This window comes from Antechinus flavipes, chromosome 2, assembly GCF_016432865.1.
Source record: "Antechinus flavipes isolate AdamAnt ecotype Samford, QLD, Australia chromosome 2, AdamAnt_v2, whole genome shotgun sequence".
Taxonomy (NCBI): domain Eukaryota; kingdom Metazoa; phylum Chordata; class Mammalia; order Dasyuromorphia; family Dasyuridae; genus Antechinus; species Antechinus flavipes.
The window spans coordinates 34,596,948-34,622,743 of record NC_067399.1 but is presented as its reverse complement, the minus strand read 5'-3'; the positions used below and the strand labels follow the sequence as shown (position 1 = coordinate 34,622,743).

General features: G+C 38.0%; 1 gene segment (V, D, J or C); it reads left to right on the top strand.

Annotated features, from left to right (window-relative positions):
• LOC127547486 (immunoglobulin kappa light chain-like) overlaps window positions 1–18,338 on the top strand; it is a 387,121-nt gene extending 368,783 nt beyond the window's left edge. The window contains 2 exon segments of the V gene segment in view: window positions 13,146–13,183; window positions 17,789–18,338. Coding sequence covers window positions 13,146–13,183; window positions 17,789–18,114 — 364 coding nt within the window.
• The last annotated feature ends 7,458 nt before the right edge of the window (window positions 18,339–25,796 follow it).

The window sequence follows — 25,796 nt, the reverse complement described above, 5'->3', positions numbered from 1 at the left end:
GAGTTCCAAGTTTCACCCACTCTTTCTCTTCTTGTTCCCTGCTCATCTTCTTTTGGACGCCAGAGGGAGGTATAATCATCTCAAATAAGTTAGCAGAAAACTCATTGAGTAAGAGAGTGCTGATCATAGCTTGTTCAGGCAAAAATAATTTTCAGTTGTTTTTAGTATGATAGATTTAGAACTGGAAAGGACTGGCCACCCAACTTCAAAGCAGTCAAGTTACCTGGTCCTGATAAGAAGGGCTTTCTGGCCTCCCAGGCAATCATTCTATCAGGCTTCAGGCTCTCCCAAGGACCACCTACACGCTACATCAGTTGTTTACTCTGCCTTGTGTATTTCTCCCATCACCACCTTCATTCTCCCTATGTTCTACCATCTCATGTCCTGGGCCCAATGCCATCCCCAGACTGAACCTCTATGGACAATAATCTCCCTAAATTCATTCCTCAATAATGTATTTCCACTCAGTCATCTTCCCTGTCTCAGTGTTTCTCAAATTCCATTCTTGCTCTTCCCTTGATTGCTCCTTTTTTCCCATCTCCCTAACCCAACTTACCAACATTTCCCTGTAAAGTACATACTCTTTCTACTGTGCTCTCTGGAATCCTTGTTCCAACAGACTTGCTTTTATCATTTCCTTTCAAATTCCTTCCATTCTCTGTCTCTCCCTGAGAATTAGTTCCCTCCTGATGGACACCGCTTCCCCAGCCTCACCTTCTTCCCTGGTTATATTTTCACTCATTCCCTAACTCACTAATCTGACACAAGGAATTGGGGTATTTACTCCTTCTTCCCCATTTTCATATTTTCCTTTTACTACTACTGTCATTCAGTAATATCTTTTCCTTTCAATTAATATTTCTTATCTAACCAATCATCTAGTGGCTTTTATCTAACAACTTCTAGAGCACTCTCCTTCCTTATTGATTCAGGCTCATAATTTTTCTCTCTTCCCCAACTCCTGCCCCGATACTAAATATAACACAAACATTGATATTCCTACAAGCACTTAATCTCCAAGTTCCTTAGTTTATTCATTTGTCATGATCTATTCCTTTACCCCATCACAGTTATACACAGATTCATCATACTCTTAATCATGAGGAACTTTGGAATCAATTGTGAGACATGAGATGCTGGCACAGGACCACCCCACAGAGAATGCCCTCATCCAAGAGATGATGTCCCTGATGAGCAAAGAATTGCAGTAGCTCAAAAGAAATGTGAGATGCACAAATTTAGAGACATCTCCTCCAAATGTTCTTATGGACTCTTCGTTCCCAACCTGTGATTGAGCCTTCTGAACTCTTATTGGTGTGATCACACTGCCAGTTATACTGTATCTTGACCCCAATATAATGATGTCATCTTGGTCCTTTTCCAGAACAAAGGACAACAACCAAATCTTGTCATCACTCACAATGCACCACTTCCAGTTTAAGAATTCTAAACTCCTTAATTTGATCACAATCATCTGGCATTCAAATTTTTCATCTTGTTTTACAATGGCAAAACTTGTCCTTTATCCACATTGTATTTTCCAATCCCTCAAATCACAACCTACCCCAGTTCTTTGCCAGCCCATCACCTCTCTCCCTCATATAGTATAACCTCTTGGCAAACCAGTTCAACTTCATACTGGTCTCTTCTCTTGAGTCCCTTGCCTCCTTTTCTTACTGTCAATCTTGCCTTCCAATCTTCAGCACTAGATTACTCCCACCATCACTCTCTTCTCTCTTACTCATATGTTGCTGAAAGAAGATGAAGAAAATAGAGAAACTATGCTTACGGTTTCCACTAAAAAATTATGTTGCATAATCTCAACAGAGTCCTCACTACTGGAAGGCAATCCTTTTATACCTTTTTAATTGACTGATAGATAAATATCACAGTGGCTAGAGCACTGGGCCAGGAGTCAGGAAGACTTCCTGAGTTCAAACCTGACCTCAGATATTTACTAGCTGTGTGACCCTAGGCAAATCACTTAACCCCGTTTGCTTCAGTTTTCTCATTTGTAGAATGAGCTGGAGAATGGCCAACCACTCTAGGGTCTTTTCAAGAAGACCCCAATTGGGGTTATGAAGAGTTGGACACAACTGAAAATGACTAAACTGAAATTGATTCACTATCCCACTTGTTTAGTGACTTTTTCAGACTTTTTCATCCTTTTCTCAAATTCATCATGATTTACTTGCCCTGAATCCATCCTCTCAGCTGAGAATCTTGCCTTTTATTTCACTGTGCCCTCCTCTCAGATCTTCTTCATCTATCATCCAGATGTCTTCTGCCACTATCTTTTCCTTTGTCCCCATCTCTTATGAAGAGGTGGTCCTTCCTGCCAAGTCCAACTGCTCCATATATACACTTGATTTCATTCCATACCTTCTTCTCCTTCCATCCTCCTCACTCTCTCATTTATCTTCCATCTCTTCATGCTGCTTGATGCAATGACTTGCCAAGGGTCACACAGCTAATAAATGTCTGAGGCCCAATTTGAACTCGGAAATATGACTCTTCTTGAGTCTAGGTCCAGTGTTCTATTTATTATATCATTTAGCTGCCCACATAAATAATAATAGCTATAGTAGTCGTAGTAGTCATAGTAAAGGTAGTCATAATTATAATAGTAGTAGTACTAGGAATAGTAGCAGTAGCTATTGCTGTTGTTATTGTCATATTCTATAAATATTTGGTTTTTTAAAACATTTTAATTTAAATTTTTGAATTCCAAATTCTGTCCCTGTCTCCTTTCATTTCCTTCCCTCCTCCCTCAGATGGTAAGCAATCAGGTATCATTTATACATGTTCAACTATGTAAAACACTTCTGTATTAGTAATGCTGTACAAGAAAGTTCAAAGAAAAGGAAAAAAATGAAAGAAAAAGTGAAAAATACCATGCTTCAGTCTGTATTCGATCAATACCAATTCTTTCTCTGGAGATAGATGATATGCTTCATCTTTAGTCCTAGGGATTGTCAGATCATTGTGTTGCCGAGAATAGCTAAACCATTCATAGTTCTTCATCTAATAATATTGCTGTTACTGTGTTCAATGTTGTCTTTGTTGTGTTCACTTCACTATGCATCAACTCAGGTTAAGTCCAGGGTTTTTTAAATCATCTGATTGTAAATTCTTATAGAATAATAATATTCCATTACAATCTAAAACCACAACTTGATTAGCCATTCTCCAGTTGGTGGGTATGCCTTTGATTTCCAATTCTTAGCTACCACAAAAAGAGTTGTTATAAATATTTTTGGACAGATAGATCCTTTTCCATTTTTTGGATGAATTTGGATGAATAAACCTAGCAGTGAGTATTCTGGATCAAAGAGTATGCACAATTTAATAACCCTTTGGGCATAACTCCAAATTGCTCTCCAGAATGGTTGGATCAGTTCACAATTCCACTAACAATGCACTAGTGTCCTGGTTTTTCCACATCCCTTCAAACATCCGTTTTCCCTTTTTTTTCATATTAGTCACTCTGAGAGGTGTGAGGTAGTTCCTCAGGGTTTTTTAAATTTTCAATTCTCTAATCAATAGTGATTCAGAGCATTCTTATATAACTATATTTCGCTTTTATTTCTTTTGTTGAAAACTATCTGTTCATATCCTTTGACCATTTATCAATTGACTGTAGGCAATATAACATACTTGGGAGTTTACCTGCCAAGACAGAGCTAGAAACTATATGAACACAACTATAAAATACTTTATATACAAATAAAGTCAGATCTGAACAATCGGAAAAATATTAAATGCTTCGGGGTAGGCTGATCCAATATAATAAAAATGACAATTCTACTTAAATTAATCTATTTATTCAATGCCATACCAATCAACTTATCAAAATTTTGTTTTATACAACTCTGAGATACCACTACACACCTGTCAGATTGGCTAGAATGACAGGGAAAGACAATGCGGAATGTTGGAGGGGATGTGGGAAAACTGGGACACTGATACATTGTTGGTGGAATTGTGAACACATCCAGCCATTCTGGAGAGCAGTTTGGAACTATGCTCAAAAAGCCAGTGGCTATGTGAACAGGGATGCCTGAACAGAGCCCCTCCTCCTGAGTGAGCTGCTGAATTGCTGGATTGGCTGTCATCCCATTGGTAGATACCATTTATACGCAATGTCCACAAGCTGCTTCTCTGAATGGTGATTGAGCATTGTCTACTGTTCATACGCTGATCATGCTTGCAAAAATGTATATCAACAAGGCTGTATGGCACAATAAACTGGATCTCTTTTCATACTCTGTGAGCCTCTGAGATCAAAGGGCTCATAATGCCATGAGCTCTTAAAAGACAACTGCAACACCTAACAATTGTCTTAATTTCCTCTTCATTATTAATGAATTTGCCCCTTTTGTTTTTGATACTAATAATATGACTTTCTTCTTTTCTTTTTAAATCAAATTAACCAATGTTTTATATATTTTATTGGATTTTTTTCCTTCATAAAATCAACTAGTTTTAATTGTTTGTCAATAAGTCAAACAAATGTTTCTCACTTTCAATTTTATTAATCTCTCTTTTGATTTTCAGGATTTCCAATTTGATGTTTAACTGGGGATTTTTAGTTTGTTCTTTTTCTAGTTTTTTTTTATTACATGTCCATTCATTGATATCCTTTTTCTCTATTTTATTGATGTAAGCAATTAGAGATATACATTTTCCCTTATGTACCACTTTGGCTACGTTCTAAAAATTTTCTATGTTGTCTCATTGTTGCTGATGTAAACTGAGATCTTGGGGGGAAGAGTGGTCCTGGGTTAAAAATCTCAGACTCCTCTGGGAGGGGCCCTACCCTCCTGTTCATAGGGGAAACTCCCAGACAAGCAATATCCTCTCTGATTCAATTGGACATCTTGGCCTGGAGCATAATCATCACCCTCTATTGAATTGAAAATTATTTCCTCAAATTGCTCCCCAGCTCAGGGCCACAAAAATCCAATATAATCAAAGGCTATGTGCCCAAACCTTTGCAAAAGTTCTTCAGGATTTTGCCTGCTGAGAAAGTTTACTCAGTGTAATAAACCCATTTTTTGCCGCAAACCTCATGCCTATATTCATTTGGGTTTGCAAATTCTTTTGCAAAGCCTGCAAAAGGTCAGGGAATCTCTCAACCCTCATTCCTCACACTTCAATATTGCCATTTTCTTTAATGAAATTATCAATTGTTCCTATGATTTGTCCTTTGACACATTTTTTTTACAATTAGATTTCCAATTAATTTTTATCTTTTTTCCATTGCCCATTATTGAATATAATTTTTATTACATTATTATCTAAAAATGATGCATTTACTATTTCTGCTTTTTTACATTTGGTTGTGAGGTTTTTATGTCCTAATACATGATCAATTTTTTGTGTAGCCCATATACTGCTGAAAAAAAGGTATTTCCTTCTAGTCCCAGTGAATTTTTTTCTAGAGATCTATCATATCTAAGTTTTCCAGAACTTTATTCACCTCCTTTACTTCTTTCTTGTTTGTTTTTTGGTTAGTTTTATCTAGGCTTAAGAGGAGAAAGTTGAGGTCCTCCTCCATTAACAATTTTATTACCTATTTCTTCCTATAACTCATTCAACCTCACCTTCAAAAATTTACCTGCTATACCATTTGGTACATATATATATATATATATATATATATATATATATATATATATATATAGTATTGCTATGACTTCATTGTCTATAGTACCTTTCATCAAAATATAGTTTCTTTATCTCTTTTAATTACATCTGGTTTTGCTTTGCTTTTTCTGAGATCATGATTACCACTCTTGCTTTCTTTGCTTCAGCTAAGCATAATACATTCTATTCTATCTCCTTAACTTTACCCTGCATGTCTCTCTCTGCTTCAAATGTGTTTCTTATAAACAACATATTGTAGGATTCTGGTTTTTAATTCATTCTGCTATCCACTTCCATTTTATGGATGAGTTCATCCCATTCATGTTTATAGTTATAATAACTGTGCAGTTTCCTTCTTGCTCTTTTTCACTTGTTTATCCCCCAGTCTCTCATATCCCATTCTTTCTGATTGCTGCCTTCCCCAATACACCTTCCCTTTTTATAAGCTTCAGAGGGTGGATCTAGGAGCTGTGACATATAAAAAGTTTGAAAGACATAGTTCTTGGGGTAATTAATCATTTTATTAATTTTTGCCAGCAGATAATTAATAAAATTGGTCATTTGGCTATCTCTCATAAAATCAAAGACCCTTCATGGAAATCACTCAACACTTACATGCCCTTGAAAGAGTGAATTTTCCTGAAGGTGGAAATCAACTCTGATTAATTAGCAAATAATGAGAGAATGAACATTATAATGAGAAGTGAATTTATTCTAATGACAGTCTGGGGGAGATGATTCTGATCTTGGACACAGAGATTTATTTATACCTATACCACCCTATCTAGAGTAATTTAGATAAAAGGGTCTTCCACCAAGACCTGCTTGACTAAGACACAATGGGCCAGAAGCCACTTATTCAACTAAATTAGAATTCTTTACCTTTTCATCAGATGTAAGTTTTCCTGGCTAAGTAAGCTTCATCCAAGATTTCATCTCCTTATCAGCCCTGCACTTCAAAGGCTATATGAATAGCCCAAGGGTTAAATTCTGAATAAGAAAATAGAAGAGGGTGAGAATTTTAGTCCTAATTCAAAAATTTCCTATTAAGATAAGAGAGAAATAACCATTTATCTCAGAGTCAAGAATGAATAGTCCAGGGAAGCAAATTTTCACTAGATATTAAGTCAAACTTCCAAACTTAGTAGTGCAGAGGATAGAGTACTAAGCCTAGAGTTAGAAAGCTCACCTTCCTGAGTTCAAATCTGATCTCAAATATTTTGCTAGCTGTGTGATCTTGGACAAGTCATTTAAGCCTCTTTGCCTCAGTTTCCTCATCTGTAAAATGAACTGGAGAAGGAAATGGCAAACCACTCCACTGTCTTTGCCAAGAAAACCTCAAATAAGGTCATGAAGAGTTGGACATGACTTAAAATGACTGGACACCATCCAAAAGTTGATTAAACTCTTTTGGGAAGTGGTGGGTTCTCCCTGAAAAGAAGTATTCACGCAAAAGCTAGATAGTGATTTGTTGGATCTATTGGTCAAAGGGACCCTTGTTCAAGTGTAAGTTTCACTATTGATTTCTGGGGTCCCTATGAATCCTGGGATTCTGTTATTCCTTCAAGGTCCAGCTTAGGTATTGTAATGCTGGGGAAACTGAGGCAAGATAGAGATTAAAGAGTTTTTAATATTTTATTTGAAAAGGAGAGATTTATTGGGACCAAATGGAACCATAGTTTGGTCCCAGGGCTGAATGAGATGGCCTCCAAGAATCCAGCAGTGAATGTCAGATACAAAGATTCTTTTATAGGGTAACAAGAATGATGACATAATGAGGGAGGCACCTGGGATGAGGATAACATAATGGGGGAGGCACCTGGGATGGGGATGACATCATGGGGGGAGGCAGTAGAGAGGGAGAGGTACCTGATATTCTAATGCTGTCTAAGATATAAGATTTTTATCCTATCAAACATTCTAATGATTAAGAGGGAAAGGTGATGTTGCAGGATTGAGCATTACAATTAGGAACTGAGGCAGAATAACTGAGTCAAGACAATTAGGGAAACTGGATCAGGACAATAAAAGGGAACTGTGGCACAATAGTATTACCTTCTCTGTGAAGTTTTTCCTGATGCCCCTAGCTGAAAACAAGCTCTCCCTTTAAAAATTTTCCCAAAACACTCCTGTATTGCTCTTTTCCTGCATCATATTAAGATATGTATAATATATCTTTTTTATTGTAAGCGTTTTATGGTATATTTTGTATATAGCCCATACGTGGGCATGTGCCTTACACATAATAGGCTTTTAATAAATGTTGATATTTAAATATTTAATATTATTATATTTTATTAAATTTTAAATATAAATATTTAAAATAAATATTGATTAATTTTTTTCTAAGAATAACAAAGGAAATGGTGTGAGCTGAAGACATTCTGAATGGGAAAAATGCCCAGGTGATAAAGTTTTACAGCATTGAGGCTTGTGTGCGAACATCTGGTCTTGTACAAAATAAACTGAAAGCTGGATGCGGAGCATGTAAATGTATGTAACTGACTGCTGAGGTAAGAAGTAGCATGGGTGAATAACCACTTGGTTTCCTCGGGGTGTTGGGCCCAGTGTTCTCCTGCCTCATGCAGAAGGTGGAATGAATGGGAGGGAGAAGGGTCACACTCCTGCTGTCAGGCATTGTTTTGCCCACTTAGAAATGTGATGCAAGGTTGCATTTCTCCAGGAGGAATGAAAGAGAATCTGAGATGTGAGCAAGTTCATCCCAAATGGCTTTCCACAAGTAGCAGTTTTCCAGCTACCAAAGTAGATCATTAAGACTGGAGAGAGGAAAGGGACAGAATCACCCCAGAGGTGACATGGATGAAAAAGCTACCCCAGCTGTTCCTGAAGTCCTCCCCCCATAAAGAATTCTTCAAAGACTTCTTATTCTAAAGGCGCACTTCCAAGAGAAATTGCAACAGACTTTCAGCACCCAGATTTCACCTCCTATCACCTCCTCTGCACAGGGGAACTTTGGGCCACTTACTCATTGAACTGGGACTCAGGAGCTTGGTTGGCAAAATGAAGCAGGCAGATCGGATGGTTGGACATTCAGGGAAGAATGCGCCCAAGGAAAAAAATTGGCCCCCAGGACAAAAAAAAATGGAGAACTTCCCATGCATCAGGATGGAGGAGGAAAGACCCACTTTCTCCAGAGAAGTGAACTCAGTGTGGAAAGGTAAGAAAGTCAAGTTCTCTCTGGCATGGCTTCAGAATGGTCATTCCTCCCCTTTTAGGCCGTACCTCTCCTCTGTTTTCTTTCTGCATCTTATTTATTGACTTAAAGTAAAAATATTTAAAATAGTTCAGAAGGGTATTATACTTGATTTAAAGGAATATGTTTCATCTTGAATTTTGGAAAGCCCAATTTGGGTTCTATGGTGCTGTAGAGGAGAATTATTATAGACCAGCATGTCCCATAGAGCTGTAACATTGAGAAGTTTCTTTGTGACTAGAGAAGCATTAGGGAAGGTCTAGTTTCAAATCTTACCTTTGAGAGCTACTTTCTGGGTGACCCTAACAAATCACAAATTCTGCCAGCTTCAGTTTCCTCATATATGAAACGGGGATTGTCCCGTTCCCAAATGTTGTTAGGAGACCCCAAGGATACAAGGCAGGAAGAGCTCTGTGCAAACTTTAAATCATGATATGAATGTCCATGGTTATTCTTGTTATGCTCTCACATGCATGGATTGGTAAATTCCAAGGACAGGAAGAGCTGCCAAAGAAAGCAGGCGTTTCCTGGTAATTTTTCATAGTTTTTCATTTAAAGGTGGACTCCTCTGCTACCTGGGAGTTATATTGTCTGTTAATCAGCCAACTTTTGTTTTCTTTGCTTTGTGCCTGGGAAGGGGTGTTATAGATCCCTATGAGAACAAGGTTCAAGGATTTGTATCAGAAGACACAGCTCTTTCTGGATCTAAAGACTGTATGTCGTTAGTCTGGGGATAAACAAGGACAGTATTTTGTATATGCATTTTTGATATGATTAAATGGACCAGTCTTTTTAGTCATTCAGAACTGGCGAGTGCCCTCATGCACAGATGCCCAATAGAAGTGGATAAGACTCTCTTATAAACCAAATCTGAGAGAAAAAAAGCAATATGTGGCTACTAGGGAACTGAGATGCCATGAGGACCCACTTTACTTTTTGTATCCCACTACTTAGCACAATGGCTGGCACAAAATGGTTGCTTACTAAATACCCAGTGTTTATTTGCTAACTTGGTTCTACAGGAAATTGTAAAGAAGTAGCAGCAGGGAGTGCTAGACTTTGGACAGATGACTTGGTTCAAATCCTGTTCTCAAACTAGCTGTGTGACCTTGGGCAGATTATTTAACCTAAGCTCAGGATACTTGCTAAGATTTTCCAACTAAGTTATAGATGGATTGGAATCTGTGTTGGTGAAGGGAATTCCCACACCTGAACAGAACAGATTCCTTCCACCAACTACTAATTACTAATTAGTTTACTAATTTGCATTACTAATCCTTCATATAAATCATAACAAGCTATAAAATGGGGGGGGACACTTGGATAAGAAACATGGAAAGAGTATTAATAAAAATAGGTGATTAGAAAAAGGGCAAGAATCACCAAGTCAATAAGCAATTTTGAATCTACCAGGCACTGATGACCTACAGTTGGATCTTGCTACTTAAAAGTATTATAAAAGCCTAAAAAGTAGGTTAAACATGCCTTTATGTTGCCTAACAAAGTAAGTTTGGCAAATTCTCATGATACCATGATTAAGCAAATAAGGACATCTTTTTTTGCTTTACTTGGAAAAAAGTACAAGTTAATAAATCAATTTTTTTTGATTCTTCAGTCATGTATTACTCTTCATGATCTCATTTGGGATTTTCTTGGCAAAGGTACTAGAGTATTTTGCTATTTTCTTCTCTGGTGGGCCTAATGATCCATTTTATCAGGCAATGAGCTGTTAAGTGACATAGCCTAGATCACATATGTAGGAAGATTCTGGGGCTGAATATGAACTCGGGTCTTCCTGATTATATGCCCAGTGCTCTATCCACTGAACCACCAGCAATGTTGAATCAATGAGCATTTAAGTATTCCTATGGGCTAGACACTTTTCTAAGCCTTGTGGATACAAAGACAGAAAATTATTCTTGCCTTCAAGGAGCTCACAATCTAATGAAGGAGACAGCTGTGTACAAGCATGGATAAGTGAAAGATAATCAACAGGAGAAAGAAAAGAATTAATGTTAAGGAGAATCAGCAAAGATTTTTTGTAAAATGTAGGATTTTAGCTGAGCCTGAAGGAAGCTGGGAAAGCCAGGAAGTATATAGATGAGGAGGTAGAGAATTCTAGGCAAGTAGGACAGCCAGAGAAAATGCTTAGAGATGGGAGATGAAATGTCGTGAGTACCAAGGAGCCCAGTGTTATTAGATCAAGAGGACATGGAGGGGAGGAAGGTGTAAGAAGGATGGAAAAGTAGGAGGGGGCCAGGCTAGAAAGGGCTTTCAATGACAAACAGAGATGGACACGTGCATTTTGGTAATACCAGCTACACAACGACCCTTTGAAGGAGTCTCCTCTGCTAGCGGGCAAACTTCTACTAAGACATGTCAATTCCAATTACAAAGGCATCTACTCAACAATTCTTCTTGGGTCATCCTAGAGATGTCTCAGATCATGAAAAGCCACATGGGTGGTGAAGGTTAAACTGATCTTGGAAGCCTTCATCACTTTCTAGTTGTGTGACTTTGGGCAAGTCTTTTAGCTTAATTCACTCATCTGTAAAATAGAATGAATAATATTTGCACTATCGAGGTGATGGGAGTGTCTCATGGCTCAGATGAAGTGATGCATGTTAAAAAAAAAAAACTTCTTTGAAACATAATATGGCAAGTTTGTTCGTCTGTTTGCTATAAGAAACTTTCAAAGAATATGACTGATTTTCATGAAATGTTTTGACCTACTAACAGCTTACCAGATAGATAAGATGAAGTAATAGTTCAGACTGTCATCTTGAATAACATTCTACCCAATTGTTCAAACTTTCTAATAATTAGGGAAATGCAAATTAAGACAACTCTGAAATTGGGCAAATAATCACTTTGCTGCCAGAAATGGAAATTGCATTTTTTATTTTAATGGGTAGAGGTTAAAGAGCTATGTAATTGCACTGAATAGGTAATATAGAAGAGATAGAAATTTACTGAAGAAAGTGAAAAGGGGAAAATATTCCTGGGATAGGCCTGAGATATCACTATCCTGGAGTGGAGGAGGAAGGGGAAAAATAAACTGTTAAAAGAAAAATGGCCTAACACTATTAATCATAATAACAAAAAATATATATACATATAAACAACTACACATCTAATGATTGGAAGATGGCTGAGTAACTTTAGTATAGGAATGTCATGTTGAACCACAAGAAATTATCCAAATGAAAAATACAAAAAAATCTGGTGAGCCATATGAGAATAACGCAGAGGGAAGAAAACAATCAGGAAAAATGTATACACACTGACCAAAACTATGTAATAAAGGAAGTAATCATGATGACAATAATAGTCATGAAATAAAAAAAAGAAACTCATCAAGAAACTTTAGAGAATGGGGATATCTGTTATTAAGTACTCACATTTTTAATAAACTATAAATAATGGCATTTATATTTTCAAGTGGGCTCCCCTTTAAGTTCTTGTCCGTGAATTTGAATGTTTGTTTTATCAAAGTTTAATAAAGGAATAACTTTAATAATATAATAAATATAATTAATTCTTAATATTGATTGCTGAATAATATAATAATGCCTTCAAAAGGGAATATCTGTAGTTTTTACATGGGTAAACAAACAATTGTACTGAATGGAGTTTGCCATTCAAAAAATTTATTATGTTTTGAATTGGGGAAAATGGATGAGATAAGGCAGGGATAAGGAAGAAATGGAAATTTGAAGAAGAGACACCATTTTCTTGAGATGTCCGAGGCCTTTGTATTTTAAGCCTTCCTTGATATGAAGATATTCACATGATTGTTCGAGACTGTGAAGACTGAGAAGACCCACATCTGTTTGAAAAAGGCTGCAAGTCTAAGCAGATGGCTTTGGGCTCTGTTCCCCTTCTGCCTAGAAGGTTTTTGTACAGAGAGGCAACAGAGATGTATCACTGTGTTGGACGTTCGGCCCAGGGACCAAGGTGGAAATCAAACGTGAGTAAAATCCCTATTTTCCTTTTTTTTGAATGGTTGTTTTTGTGAGTGTGTGTATGAAAACTGTATAGTAAAGCTTTACTGTATTTGATATTATGTAACCAAAAGGCAAGGGATGGAAAAAATCAATCCATCAAACAATTGACAGTTTATCTTTGAGATCCAAGGTCATAAATAAGAGAAATATGTTGCAAAGGGGAGTTCAGAAATGACCCCCAGTGCCATAGTGAACTACATAGGAAGCCAAGAGGTAGGATGAGAAAGGGAAGCTGGGTTTTGGTACAGGCAGGGTATTGAGAGTAACCACTGTGTGTATACTTTCGGCGGTGGGACCAAGCTGGAAATCAAACGTAAGTGCTTCTTTCTACTGCTTTTTTTCACTGTGTGTGAAAACTGTATAGTAAAGTTTTACTGTATTTGATATTATGTAACCAAAAGGCAAGATATGGGAAAATCAATCCATCAAAAAATTGACAGTTTATCTTTAATTCAGAGCCAAGATCATAAATAACAGAAATATGTTGCAAAGGAGGGTTCAGAAATGACCCCCAGTGCCATGGTGAACTACATAGGAAGCCAAGAGGTAGGATGAGAAAGGGAAGCTGGGTTTTGGTACAGGCAGGGTATTGAGAGTAGCTACTGTGTGTATACTTTCGGCGGTGGGACCAAGCTGGAAATCAAACGTAAGTGCTTCTTCCTATTGCTTTTTTTCACTGTTTTTGTCCATTTGATTAATTTTTCTTCCTTTTTGAGTGTTTGTGAGTTTAAGGGTCAGGTTAGCCAGCAAAAATTGTTCCTAGACCCAGTGGCATAGAGAACAATAGGTAGAAGTTAGCTGGTAGCTAACTTAGATTTCTCCATCTAAATTGAATTTGGTCAATAAAAGGGACTCAGGCTTGCTGTCAGTTTTAAGGAAGGTTTTTTGTAAAGGGACATATAGAGGATAAACCACTGTGGTTCACTTTCGGCCAAGGAACCACGGTAGAGATAAAACGTAAGTGCCTTTTTTCTTCCCTAATTCTTTACAAAACTACATGCTTTTTGCCATTTTGAGGGGGGGGGATATATGTTCTTATTGTTTGAGGAGGAACAGAATTGCTCAGTAAGATCAATAAGAGGCACAATATCTATCTGCCTTAAAGAAAAGCGAATTGGGAGGGAAATAACTTATCTCTTTCTATGTTAGCCAGCCCATAGGGATCAATTGTATTCCTGTGTATTTTGATTCCAGGCTCGGCATTTTGGTTTGCTTTTTTCCTCCTATCCCTAACTAAAAATTTCTTTATTGAAGGGGTAGCAACTAAAGGGAAATAATAACTATTACTTGCCTTCTAATCCCTGAGTTTGGTCCTTGATGCTTGGGACGATGTCTATTATTTCTGAAAAGAATTATCACTTCTACCTTCCAATGAGTGGCTGAAAAGCAATTTGAGTCCTCTGCCACAAAAAAATTGATAAATTATGGGCACTAGATGGTAAAGTTTTCTTGGAATTAGCCAGTCTAGAGGGAATTAGCAGCAGAAGGAGGTTTTTGTTCAGGGGGAAGTTAGCAAGCCAACACTGTGGCTTACGTTCGGTGGAGGGACCAAGGTGGAGATCAAACGTAAGTGAATTTTTCCTCTACTTTTTTCTGAGATTTTGTGTTTAAATGATTTTTATCGATCTTTTGGCAATGTATGCTTATGCTCTGTGGTAATGAATGCCAAAAAGAGTTAGACATGTATCAGTCATAGAAAACCAGCTCACCGCCACTTCAAAAGGTGGATTTCAAGGATTGGGGGTAAAAAGACTAGATTGTCTTGAAATTAGCCGGTGGAGTCCAGTTGAACTTTTTGATAAAAAGAAGTTTTCTAGAAGAGGACAGTTGTAGATAACTAATGTTGTTACTTTCAAAAAAGGGACCAAACTGGAGAAAAAGGTAAGTGGTTCTTTTTAATCAAACTAAATATAATAATAGATTTTGTTCACTGAAATATAGAAAATGTGTTTTTCTCTTTCTGTCTTTCCTTTCTTTCATCCATTGTCTGAGTATTAATTTGCAGTTTAGTTGGAAAAGCACTGTATTATACAGTAACTATAAATGGAGAGTTAGAAAAATGTATTCACCTAAACCCAAGTTTAATAAGATAGCTAAATATGGGGTTTGTAGTCAAATTATTAATAGACTGTTAGAGGAAATCAAACATGAGTAATCATAAAGTAAGAAATTTATCCAAAAAATGGATTTGGGGAAAATGATATATTTCTTTAGACTAAACTTGAAAAATTCTTAGGTTGGGAAGACTTGTCCCAAGAAAACTAATATTTAAGAAATTTTTAAAAGAAGGGAAGAAAAATGATTAAAACTTATTTTAAAATATCTATAGACTTGTATAAAATGAGCAGATATTTTAAATATCATGTTCTCAATTATTTTTTAAACCAGCAATATGTAATCAGAAATATAAGCGCTTAACCGTGGCACAACTGACGTGGCCTAAGCGGTCTGAGGCGGCCAATCTGTAGCGTGGACACGGTTTTGGCAGTTATTGCCTTCACATGGCGACTAATGGCCGCTGATAAGACCCATAGCCCAATCTGTTTCTGATGACGTGTGTTACTTGGGGAGAAAAAACAGAAAATTAATATAAACTGGGTGAAAATGCATAAAATTTGTGGAAAAGGAAATTATAGAATTTATGAATAAACTTGCTCAATATAATATCTTCCCTTCATGAAATGATGGCAACAAAAGAGTTTAAAGATATCTTCTCTTAATAGAAAATAATCCAAAAAATATTAAATTTAATCAAAGAATGAAATGCTGGGGAAATAAAGTGTCATGCTCTTTGAGCAGTCTCCATATAAATAGTAATTAAAATTAACTATTTGACTCATTTTTACTGAATTCATATAAATATCATAAAATTAATTTTCTTTTGATCACAGATGAATAATTTTACATTTTACAATTTTTCTTCCACTCAAAAAATTATTGTGAATGTGATAGAACTTAGAATAATGAAATTAATAAATTCAGTGATGAGAGATGATGAGAGCAGTCATGGGTTTTTAGTTATAAAAACTGTCTATATATTTTAAAAATGACAGTTAAAAATCAAATATCTCTAATTCTACTATCAGGAAACAAAATATATAAATTTTTAAAATGACAGTTAAAAGTCAAATATCTCTAATTCTACTATCAGGAAGTAAAACATATAAATATATGTTTGGATATGATGGATGTCTACATATTTCATTGAATTATCTAGAATATACTCATGATTTTTCTTTGACAAATTTAAAAAGAGATGATTTTTTTAGAAGTGTTTCATTGACTGTTCTAGCCTATTATGAATGACAGTCTTTTTTTTTCCCCTCAGAAATCTTGGGTTTTTAAATTTCTTTTTAAAACCCATTAAAAAATATCTTTAACCCATCTTTAAAAACCCATTAAAAAACTGAGAAAACATTTTGAGGATGTTTACTGTAGCTCAAATGTGTCTCTTTTTAACCTGTTTAATGTCAAATAAGAAATTTATGGCTCTAAGTCCTTTCCGGAATTTGATTTTTAAAAAGTATAAAATCTAGTAGATTGTTAAAAATTGCACAGGGTTAGAACTGGAAGGGATTTATGATCAGCTAGTATAAGCCCACATCCATTCCTATTCTACAGATGAAGAAACTGAGGGTCGGAGAGATATAATGGTTTGCTTGAGGTCACACAGTGACACAGCCAGGTCTAAAACTGATTTCCAGATTCCCAATCCTTTCTATTACTTCCTCTTGCTTCTGAGTCTGATCAAAGATATATTACTTCAAACTCTATTTGATAAAGTAAAAAAGAACCAGATGTAATTTGTTTTTAAAATGGAAAGCACTTTGTATTTGCTTTAGAAACATAAATTATTTTCTTCTCTGTGAATTTAGCTTTTCTTGTAGCTGAAAATCCACAAGTTAGTGAGGAAAGTACTGATGAGGAAAGAGGACCAGCTCCAAAGTCAAATTGTGTTCAGATTGTGACTCTGTGTGTCTGGGACAATCACTGACCTGCAGTGCCTTAGTTTCTCCCTGGGGGGAGGGAGAAGAGATGGATTCCATAACCCCCAAAGTCCCCTTCAGCCTCACATCCTATAATTTTAAATCAATTAGAGTTAAGTTTGCCTTACTGGTTACTGGATATCGCAATGACTTAGGTCTAAATTGATGATTCTCTGAGTGCCAAAGGCTTGAAAGAGCAATAATATTGAATGATCAGTACACTGAAAAGTGAGTTAGGCTTAAGAAAAAATAATTCAAACTATTTTCTAGTCTGAACCTGGATTGCTCAAACTTGTGAAACCCTGAAAATTTCTCTATGGAACTTTCCCAGAAATGGACACTTTGTGTTTGTTTTCTGATCCTTCCCTGATTGCTTTTTTATGAACCATTTTTAATAAGGAAAAAAAAGCCCAAACCCAAGATCTGGGGGACTTGCCACAGCCCATGGGCTTTCAATTCAGCTGCTTGAATTACCCTGGGCAGGGGACCATCTGACAGCTGCTGACAGCCTGGCTTTCTTGGGTCAGTTTCCATTAAGACAGGTGGCCAGATAACCGTTGGCCCCAAGCCACAGCTTTGTGGCCAGTGTGGCTGAAAATTCCCCCCTTACAGAGCAAGCTCAGGACCTCCCTCCAGAAAGCATCCAGACTGGCATCCAGTCACCCCCCAACCCCATCGTGGGAGGAGGCTCAAAAATCGGAGTCCATCCAAATTAAGGAGGCTGCCTGCCGTCAGGGAAGCTGGGTTCAAATCCTGTCTCTGACACTTACTATCCCTTTGACAGAAATTGGGATGATGAATCACCTTTCTGGAATACCCTTGAGACTCCTCAGGTGTAGATGGATGTTTTTTAGGTATCTCTTATGTTATTGATAACAGGCAAGACCATTTTCCTATTATTAAAGTCACCCTTTTGTTTTTCCCCTCTACAGGAAGCGTGGCTCAACCATCTGCCTTCATCTTCCAGCCATCTGAAGAGCAGTTGAAAACAGGCTCAGCCTCAGTGGTTTGCCTCGCGAACAATTTCTACCCCAAAAAAGCCACAGTCACGTGGAAGGTCGATAATGTGGTGACAAACTCAAACATCAATACCGTCTTCACGGAACAGGACAGCAAGGACCAAACGTACAGCCTGAGCAGTACCCTGAACCTCCCTGGGTCTGAATACAGTAGCCATGATCGGTATTCCTGTGAGATCACTCATGAAAGCATGTCCAGTGCCCTAGTGAAGTCTTTCCAGAGGAGCCAGTGTTCGTGAGGGGGGCGACGGGGGCCCCCAAGAGGGAACCTCCTCCACTCTATTCCCACTCCTCATCTCCAGCCTTTCTTCTTGCTCTCCCGTCTTCCCTGCCTGATGATAAAAGATCATTCTCCAGTCCAAAGGCCTCCGGCCTTATCCATTCCCACCTTCATCTTTGCCTGCTTTAATCATGTCAATATTTGAAAGAAAAAAACCAAATAAAATAAATGAAAGAAACCCTCTATCTTGTGTCTTTCTCCCTTCGATTTAAATGTTAAAGATGTTTTCGAGTTTCTCCATTTTCCTTACAACGTGTCCACCCAACACACAAACATTAGGACCCACCAGCATTTATTAAAACATACCACCAAGCATTTGGTTGGAGTTTATGGAGAGCTTTGCCTCCATAAACCTTATGAGTGGCCAGGTTTGCCCAGATGGTCTCAGAAGAAATTGGCCACCCTCAGCCAACACTGCCCACTGCTTTGTCTGAGTGTTCCTTTTCCAGAAACTGGTCAGAATCTCCCCATAGTGTTACTGTTGGTTCTTCCAGTCACGAGAGTAGCAGTGGTAGGTAGGGGAGGATACAACATTTTCAGAGGAAATTCCTGAAAGCTCACTTCAAAAGGATCAAGTATAAGGTTAGGGCCTGTCAATGGAAACCAGGAGCACCTTTAGAGGCACTATAGTATAGTAGATGGGGCCTTGACATGTAGCTTAGGTTCAAAGCAAGTCACTTAAACTCTCTGATCCTCAGTTTCCCCATCTGTAAAATGGGAGAGTTGGAGTATAGGGTCTCTAGGGCCCCATCAGCCCTAGACCTACGAGACTGTGACGGGCAGTCTAGAGTTTCCTCTGAGACATAATTTCATTGGCACTTACTGTCCAACCCCAAAAGCCCCCGTGATAGAGATACTGATATTCCCTCACTGAAGGGAAGGAGTTTTAGCAGCTCTCCAATCCAAAACAAAAAGAGAACTAGAGGATAGGACCCAGGCTAGTGTGTAAAGAGCTAAAGCAAGCATTATTAATCTCCTGAAGTTGTAACGAAGACTAAAAAAAGCTATCAGGGAAATGCTTTTAAAACCCAACTTTGTAATTCCTCATGTGTTTTTTTACAACCCTCTGTAGTTTCAGTAGGCATTGATTAAGCACCTACTAGATGCCAGGTGCTGTGCTAAAATCTGGGAATATAAAGAAAGGTTAAAGGCAGTCCCTGCCCTTGAAGAGCTTATAGTCTAAGGAGGGAGACAACATGAAAGCAGCTGTGCACAAATACATTATGGACAGAATAAATTGGAAATACTCGAGAGAAAGAGAGAGAGAAGGCCCCTGCTTTAAGCAGGGGTAGGAAAGGCTTCTCACGGAAGATTCAATTGTAACTGGCACTTGAAGGAAGGTTGGGAAACTAGGAGGCAGAGAGAAGGAGAAAGTGTATTCCAGCCACAAGAGACAGCCAGGAAAACATGTAGAATCTAGTAATAGAGTTCAAGGAACAGCCAAGAGGCCAGTCACTGGACTGAGGTGTAGGAAAAAAAGTAGAAGGGGATCCAGGTTGCAAAGAGCTTCAAATGCCAAATAGCAGTTTTGTTTCTGATTCTGGGATCAGAGGGAACCACTGGAGTTAATTAAATAGGGAGAGATCCGTGATATGGTCAGATCCGCTCTTTGGGGGGATTAATTTGATACTCAGGTGGAGGATGGACTGAAGTGGGAAGAGATGTAAGAAAAAAGAAAATCATCAAGTTATTACAGTATCAGGTGTGAGGTGATGACTCTCTGGCACCAGAGTGATGGAATGAGGAGGGAAGGGGGCAAGTGCAAGAGCAATTAAAAAGATGAATGTTGACAGGATTTGACAAGAAATTGGATATGGGGGATGACAGAGTGGGCAGTCAAGAATGACACTTAAGTTTACAGCGTGGGTGACTGGGAAGATGGTGGTATCCTCAAGGAAGTTTAGAAGGGGGAGGAGACAGGGTTTGAGAGAAAAGATAAAGTTTCATCCTTCAAATGACCTGGAAACTTCCTTAGGATTTGAGAGCTGGAAGGGTCTCTGTGGTCTTCTCATCCACCTCCTGATTTTACAGATGAGGAAATAAATGGCCCAAGATCATGAAGGTATTAAATAGCAGATTCAAGTTTCTTTTTTATTTTCTTTTTTCTTAAGTTATGAATTTAATCAGCACCAAATTTTAAAAATATATATTCCTTTACAGAGTAGAACAGAAGAAAATAAATGAAATGAGGATTTTTTTTTACTAATGGCTGGCTTTTCTTTTTAAAATACAGAATAATGTCATAATGTGACTCTCAAAGCTGTCCTACTTGATTGTGATTCTTTTTGACCTCTCTTCTGTTTCATTGGGGAAAAGAAAGAGACTTTTATGACCTTTTCTCTTTTTTCTTTTTTTTTGGATACCATATCCATATCCTCTCCTGCATTCATCCAAACAAAAAGAAAAGAAAGAAAAGAAAGGGGTGGAAATGAAAAATGGGGAAGAGAGAGGGAGGGAGGAAGGAGAGAGAGAGAGAGAGAGAGAGAGAGAGAGAGAGAGAGAGAGAGAGAGAGAGAGAGAGAGAGGAAAAAAGAAAGAGAGAGAGAGAAAAAGAGAAAGGAAGAAAAAGAAAGAGAGAGAAAGAAACAAAGAAAAAGAAGGAAAGAAGAAAAAATTTTAAAAAGTCTTGTGACAAATATGTCTACTAAAGCAAAGCCAATTGCCACACTGGCCTTGTCTGAAGACAGGTTTTGTGCTTCATCTTGGGCCCATTACGTCTCTGTCAGGAGGCCCTTTCTTTTGATGTGAATTCAGGGCTCTTTCTCTCCCACAGGTCAGGGCCCCTTGGTCGGGGTATTATTGGTGGCAAGGGCTGAAACATTTCTGGAGAAAGTAGGCAAAAGGAAATACTTGGACTCAAGAATTCCAGGCTCAGTTTGAAATGCTGAACCCTAGTTCCATGCTTGGATGAGCTTCCATGATGGGATAAGAGTCAGGAGCAGGTTCCATCATTCAGCAGCTGGGCCAGCTGAGAAGACCAGAGGGAGAAGCAGATCCAGAGTACAGAGACAGCATGCACTTTTGAACCTGTTTTCTACTGACAGGGAATTTCCCAGAGTTGGTTGTTATTCTGAAAGTTATGGGTCACTCTAACTAAAGTAATTAATGTAAGTTTAGGGGTACAAAGGTCAAGTTCTATCTCTTAATTGTGACTTCCATTATTGGATCATTTAAAAATTTAGAACTGGAATTGAAATTTAGAATTAGAAGGGGCTCTAAAAATTGAGTCTAACCTCTTCATTTCACAGATGAGGAAATGGTGGCCCAAAAGGAGCTAAGTGACTTGCCCAGTTTTACAGGTTCTTCAGGAGCAGGTTAGGAACCCAGACTTCTGATTCCAAAATCAGTTCTCTTTTCATGTTCCTTACCAAGGTTTCTACCCTGCCCTCCCTCCCTGACTCCCCACTTTGTGGAATTGCAGGGTATTTTTGACCAGCATCCACTGCCGGCTTCATTGTGAGGGAAATGGAAGAGGCTGGGGTACAGCCCAGAGTGTCCGGACACTGTTAACAAGTTCATTTAGTTGGCACTAGATACTCTGCTTAATCCAATGAAGGAGGCATCCCAGGAGAGGTTCTGTGGTATAATGATTGGAAAGCCAGATCTGAGTGACTGAGAAAGACCTTGAGGTCATGTCCCACCTGTGTGGCTCTGAGCAAGCTACTTAATTACCAGTGTCCAAAGGAGCTCTTTTACCAAATCCCTGCTTTCAAGCAAAGATGATGTATCTCTGGCACACAGTAGGCACTAAATAATTGCTTATTCTTTTCTCTTCCCTTCCCTTCCCTCCAAGAATATCCATCCCTGTATTTTTATAAGTGTTGATATGGTCCTTTTTCTCATGGCACCTTTTTCCTTTTTTCATCCTTCAATAAATGAATCAATAAGTATTAAGTAAAGACCTACTATGGGCCTAGCACCATGCTAAGCTCTGGACAGACAAGCATAAAAAATGAGACTAAGTGAAGAGGGAGGACTCGATGGTCAAAGACCATCACTCTTTACTTCTCGGTCCAGAGCCCAGCACACAGTGGATACATAGAGCACTGGACTTGGACTCCAGAAGACTCCTCTTCCTGATGGCTTCAGATGCTTGTAGGTTGTGTGACTCTGGGCAAGTCATTTAGTCCTGTTTGCCTCAGTTTCCTCCCCTGTAAAATGAGCTGGAGAAGGAAGTGGCAAACTATTCCGGTGTCTTTGCCAAGAAAACCCCAAATGGGGTCACAAAGAATAGAGTGTTACTGAATGATTGAACAACAAAGAACAACAAATACAATTGTACAGAATTAGCTACCGGGGACGATGATCTCATTACCTTTTAAAATGTACATGAGCGCATGTGTATGCATGAATGCATTGACAATGTGAGTGCTTTGTGATTTCCTGAGGATGCACATATATAAATTGTGTTTGCATACACAAGCATATGGTGTTTGTACCTGTAATATGATGATAATAGATAATATTGGTAATATAGTAATAGGAACAAAAACAGTGAGAAATGGCACTTAGCTAACACCTTGAGGTAGATCTACCATGGGATTTATATTACATATAATGTCTCATTTAATTATATCTACACAATCATTCAATAAGCATTTATTAGGAGGAAGGAAGCAAGGGAAAAAGCATTTATATAGTACCAATTATATGCTAGGTACCAAGCTAAAAGTTTTACAGTTGTCATCTCATTTGACCCCCACAATAGTCCTGGGAGGTAGGTGCAATTATGTCCATTTTATAATTAAGGAAATGGAAGGAAACAAAGGTTCACCAAGCTAGTAGGTGTCTGAGGATGGATTCGCACTCAGGTCTTCCTAACTGCATCCACTTTTACCACCGAGCTGCCTCTTGGCTTCCCTCTGAGAGCTGGAGGTGCCCACCCTCCCATATACGAAGACTTACATTTCCATTACATTTCATGTACAATACATGATTGGAAGTGCAATACTATGGAAAGAGATCTTGAAAATGTGGATTCAGATCTTGATTCTTCCACTTACTACCCATGTAACAAGAGCCACTCACTCCAAGTCCAGGGTCTCATTTTCTTCATGTCTACAATGAAAGGTTTGGAAGAGAATTGTGTCTTGGCCTCCTTTGGCAGTCTAGTGAAAGCTATGGACCCCTCCTCAGAGTTCAGCTTTTAAATAGATAAATAATTTGTATTTATATTTAGAAATAAAAATATATTAATAAATAAAACATAAGATTTCATAGAAAAATAAAGGTCAGTAAAGAAAAAAAAGACATAATTCCCTTCCCTCTCCAGACTAGATCAGGTCCCTTTTAGATTTAAGTCTAGAATTCTAGATAAATGGGGGAAAGGGGTGATCAAAGATTCATCAACATTGAAATTTGTGCAGTATTTAACATGCACTGGATTTGGAGGTAGCTGCTACAAAGAATCATAAAAGAAAGCAAATTGGAGTTTATATTCTATATATATATTTATTCCATATATATTCTATATATTTATTCTATATTAATAGAACTTATATTCTATAAGCTTTATAAATCACTTTCTTCACAGCGGTGCCTGAGATAGCTGATGTGTTTCATTATTATGCCCATTTAATGGATGAGGAGACTGAAGCTACAATGTTAAGTGGCTTGGCCAAAGTCACAGAATTAAGTTTAAAAGTCAGAAGTTGAAAGTGTTTCTCCAGATTCTGGGTCCAATTATCTTTCTTCTATCCACAGCCTCTTTAATCTGGAGGCAGCTATCAGACACACTCAGGTGAGATGAAGGGAATAAAGATGAAAGGGGCCTTCGAGATCATGTAGCCTTTAATGTGCTGCTATAAGAATTTGGGGAACATGGGTCTTTCTTTTTCTCACTAACTCTCTTGGGGTGGGTGTCTAGCAATGAAATCTCTGAGTCAAAGGGGATGTTATCTTGGGATACACTAAGGAGTATGAGTAGTTTATTAAAAGATTATATAAATTAATTCACTAATATAAATATATATACATTTTTTTTATTTCCTATGTCTATATTTGTGGAAAACACTAGAATTTAAGTTTCTCATGCAACATAATTTCAAGTTTTGCTTTGTTTTTCAAAACAACTAGCTCAATATACAGCTCCACCAACATTCATGTGAATGTCCTCCCCAAATCCCTCCAACATTGACCATTCCCATCTTTTGTCACCTTTGCCAAAACGTGGGTGTGAAAGGACCCCTCAAGAATTGTTTTGTATTACATTTCTCTTTTTATTAATGATTTGGAACTTTCTTTCTAATGGTTGTTACTGGTCTTAGATTTTGTTTCCATCCTTTGACCATCTATCTACTGACTTCCCCACCTCAGCTCCCAAAATTAAAAGAAAACTTCACAGATGCGTTCAGACTTTGTCTACGAACTCACATCTGCTCCCTACCCCCATTCTCACTACCAGAACCTTGAAACAAGTTTTCATTGATACTTGCCCAGACTCTTTCAACTGCTTCCCAACTGATCTTCCTCCTTCTGCTCTCCTCTACCTCCAATCCCTAGTTCTTACTAATGCCGAAATAATTTTCTGCATTCATGGAACTCGTCAGAGTATTCCTGGACTTTGTTGTTATTCAGTCGTGTCTGACTCTTTGAGACCCATTTGGGGTTTTCTTGGCAGAGATACTAGAGTGAAATGACATTTCCTTCTCTAGTTCATTTTACAGATGAGGAAACTGAGGCACATAGGGTTAAATAACCTGTCTAGGGTCACACAGCTGGTAAGTGTCTGAGGACAGATTTGAACTCAGGAAGATGAGCCTCCCTGACTCCAGACCTGGTGTTTCAACCACTCCTCCTGTGTAAGAGGGAACTACACTGACCATCTGGGTCCATAGGGACTGGAGAAAGCGTATTGCATTTGGAGTCAGAGATCCTGGAGGCAGATTCCAAATCTTCTTGGGCAGATTAACTAAATCTCTCTGATCCCCAGAATCCTCATCTGGAAAATGAGGACACTGGATTAGATGAGATGAGATGAGATTAGGTCTCACAAAGCTCTTTAACTCATATTTCTCTTTTCTACATAACCCCATTCTCATCTACTTTTCTATGCCTATTTCTGGAATATCCTGCCTCTCTCTCTTGGCTTGTTGGATTTTTAGCTATCTTTAAAGCCCATCTCCTCCGGGAAGCTGTCCTTGATCCCCTTCACCAGTAATAGCCTTTCTCCTTGGATTTTCCATAATACATGGTTCTGCATCCCTTTAAGGCACTTATATCTCATGCTTAATTGTATTTGGGTTTTATCTCCTTATTACAATGGGGACAGGGAACCTAGCTTATCTGAACTTTGTATCTCCCTCACCACTCTGTATATGGTAGGTGATTAATAAATGCCATTTAAAAACAGGACAGATGCCTCGGTTTCTCCATATATCCAAAGAATAAAAGGAAAATGACCATTGATCTACCTCATACGATCCTAAACAAGTTATTTACAACCAGAAATGTGTGCATCCCTACACTATATGAGAAGCTTGTCAAAGGGGGATGGGAATCAATTAATTCATCTCCTTATTTAATTTTTATGGGCCTATGCAAGGCAAATACTAGAATTTTTCCTATTAAATAAAGCATATTGGTAAAGCAAAACTTTAAGGACCAAAAAAAGTTGGGACCCCTTGGTTGTAGATGACCCTA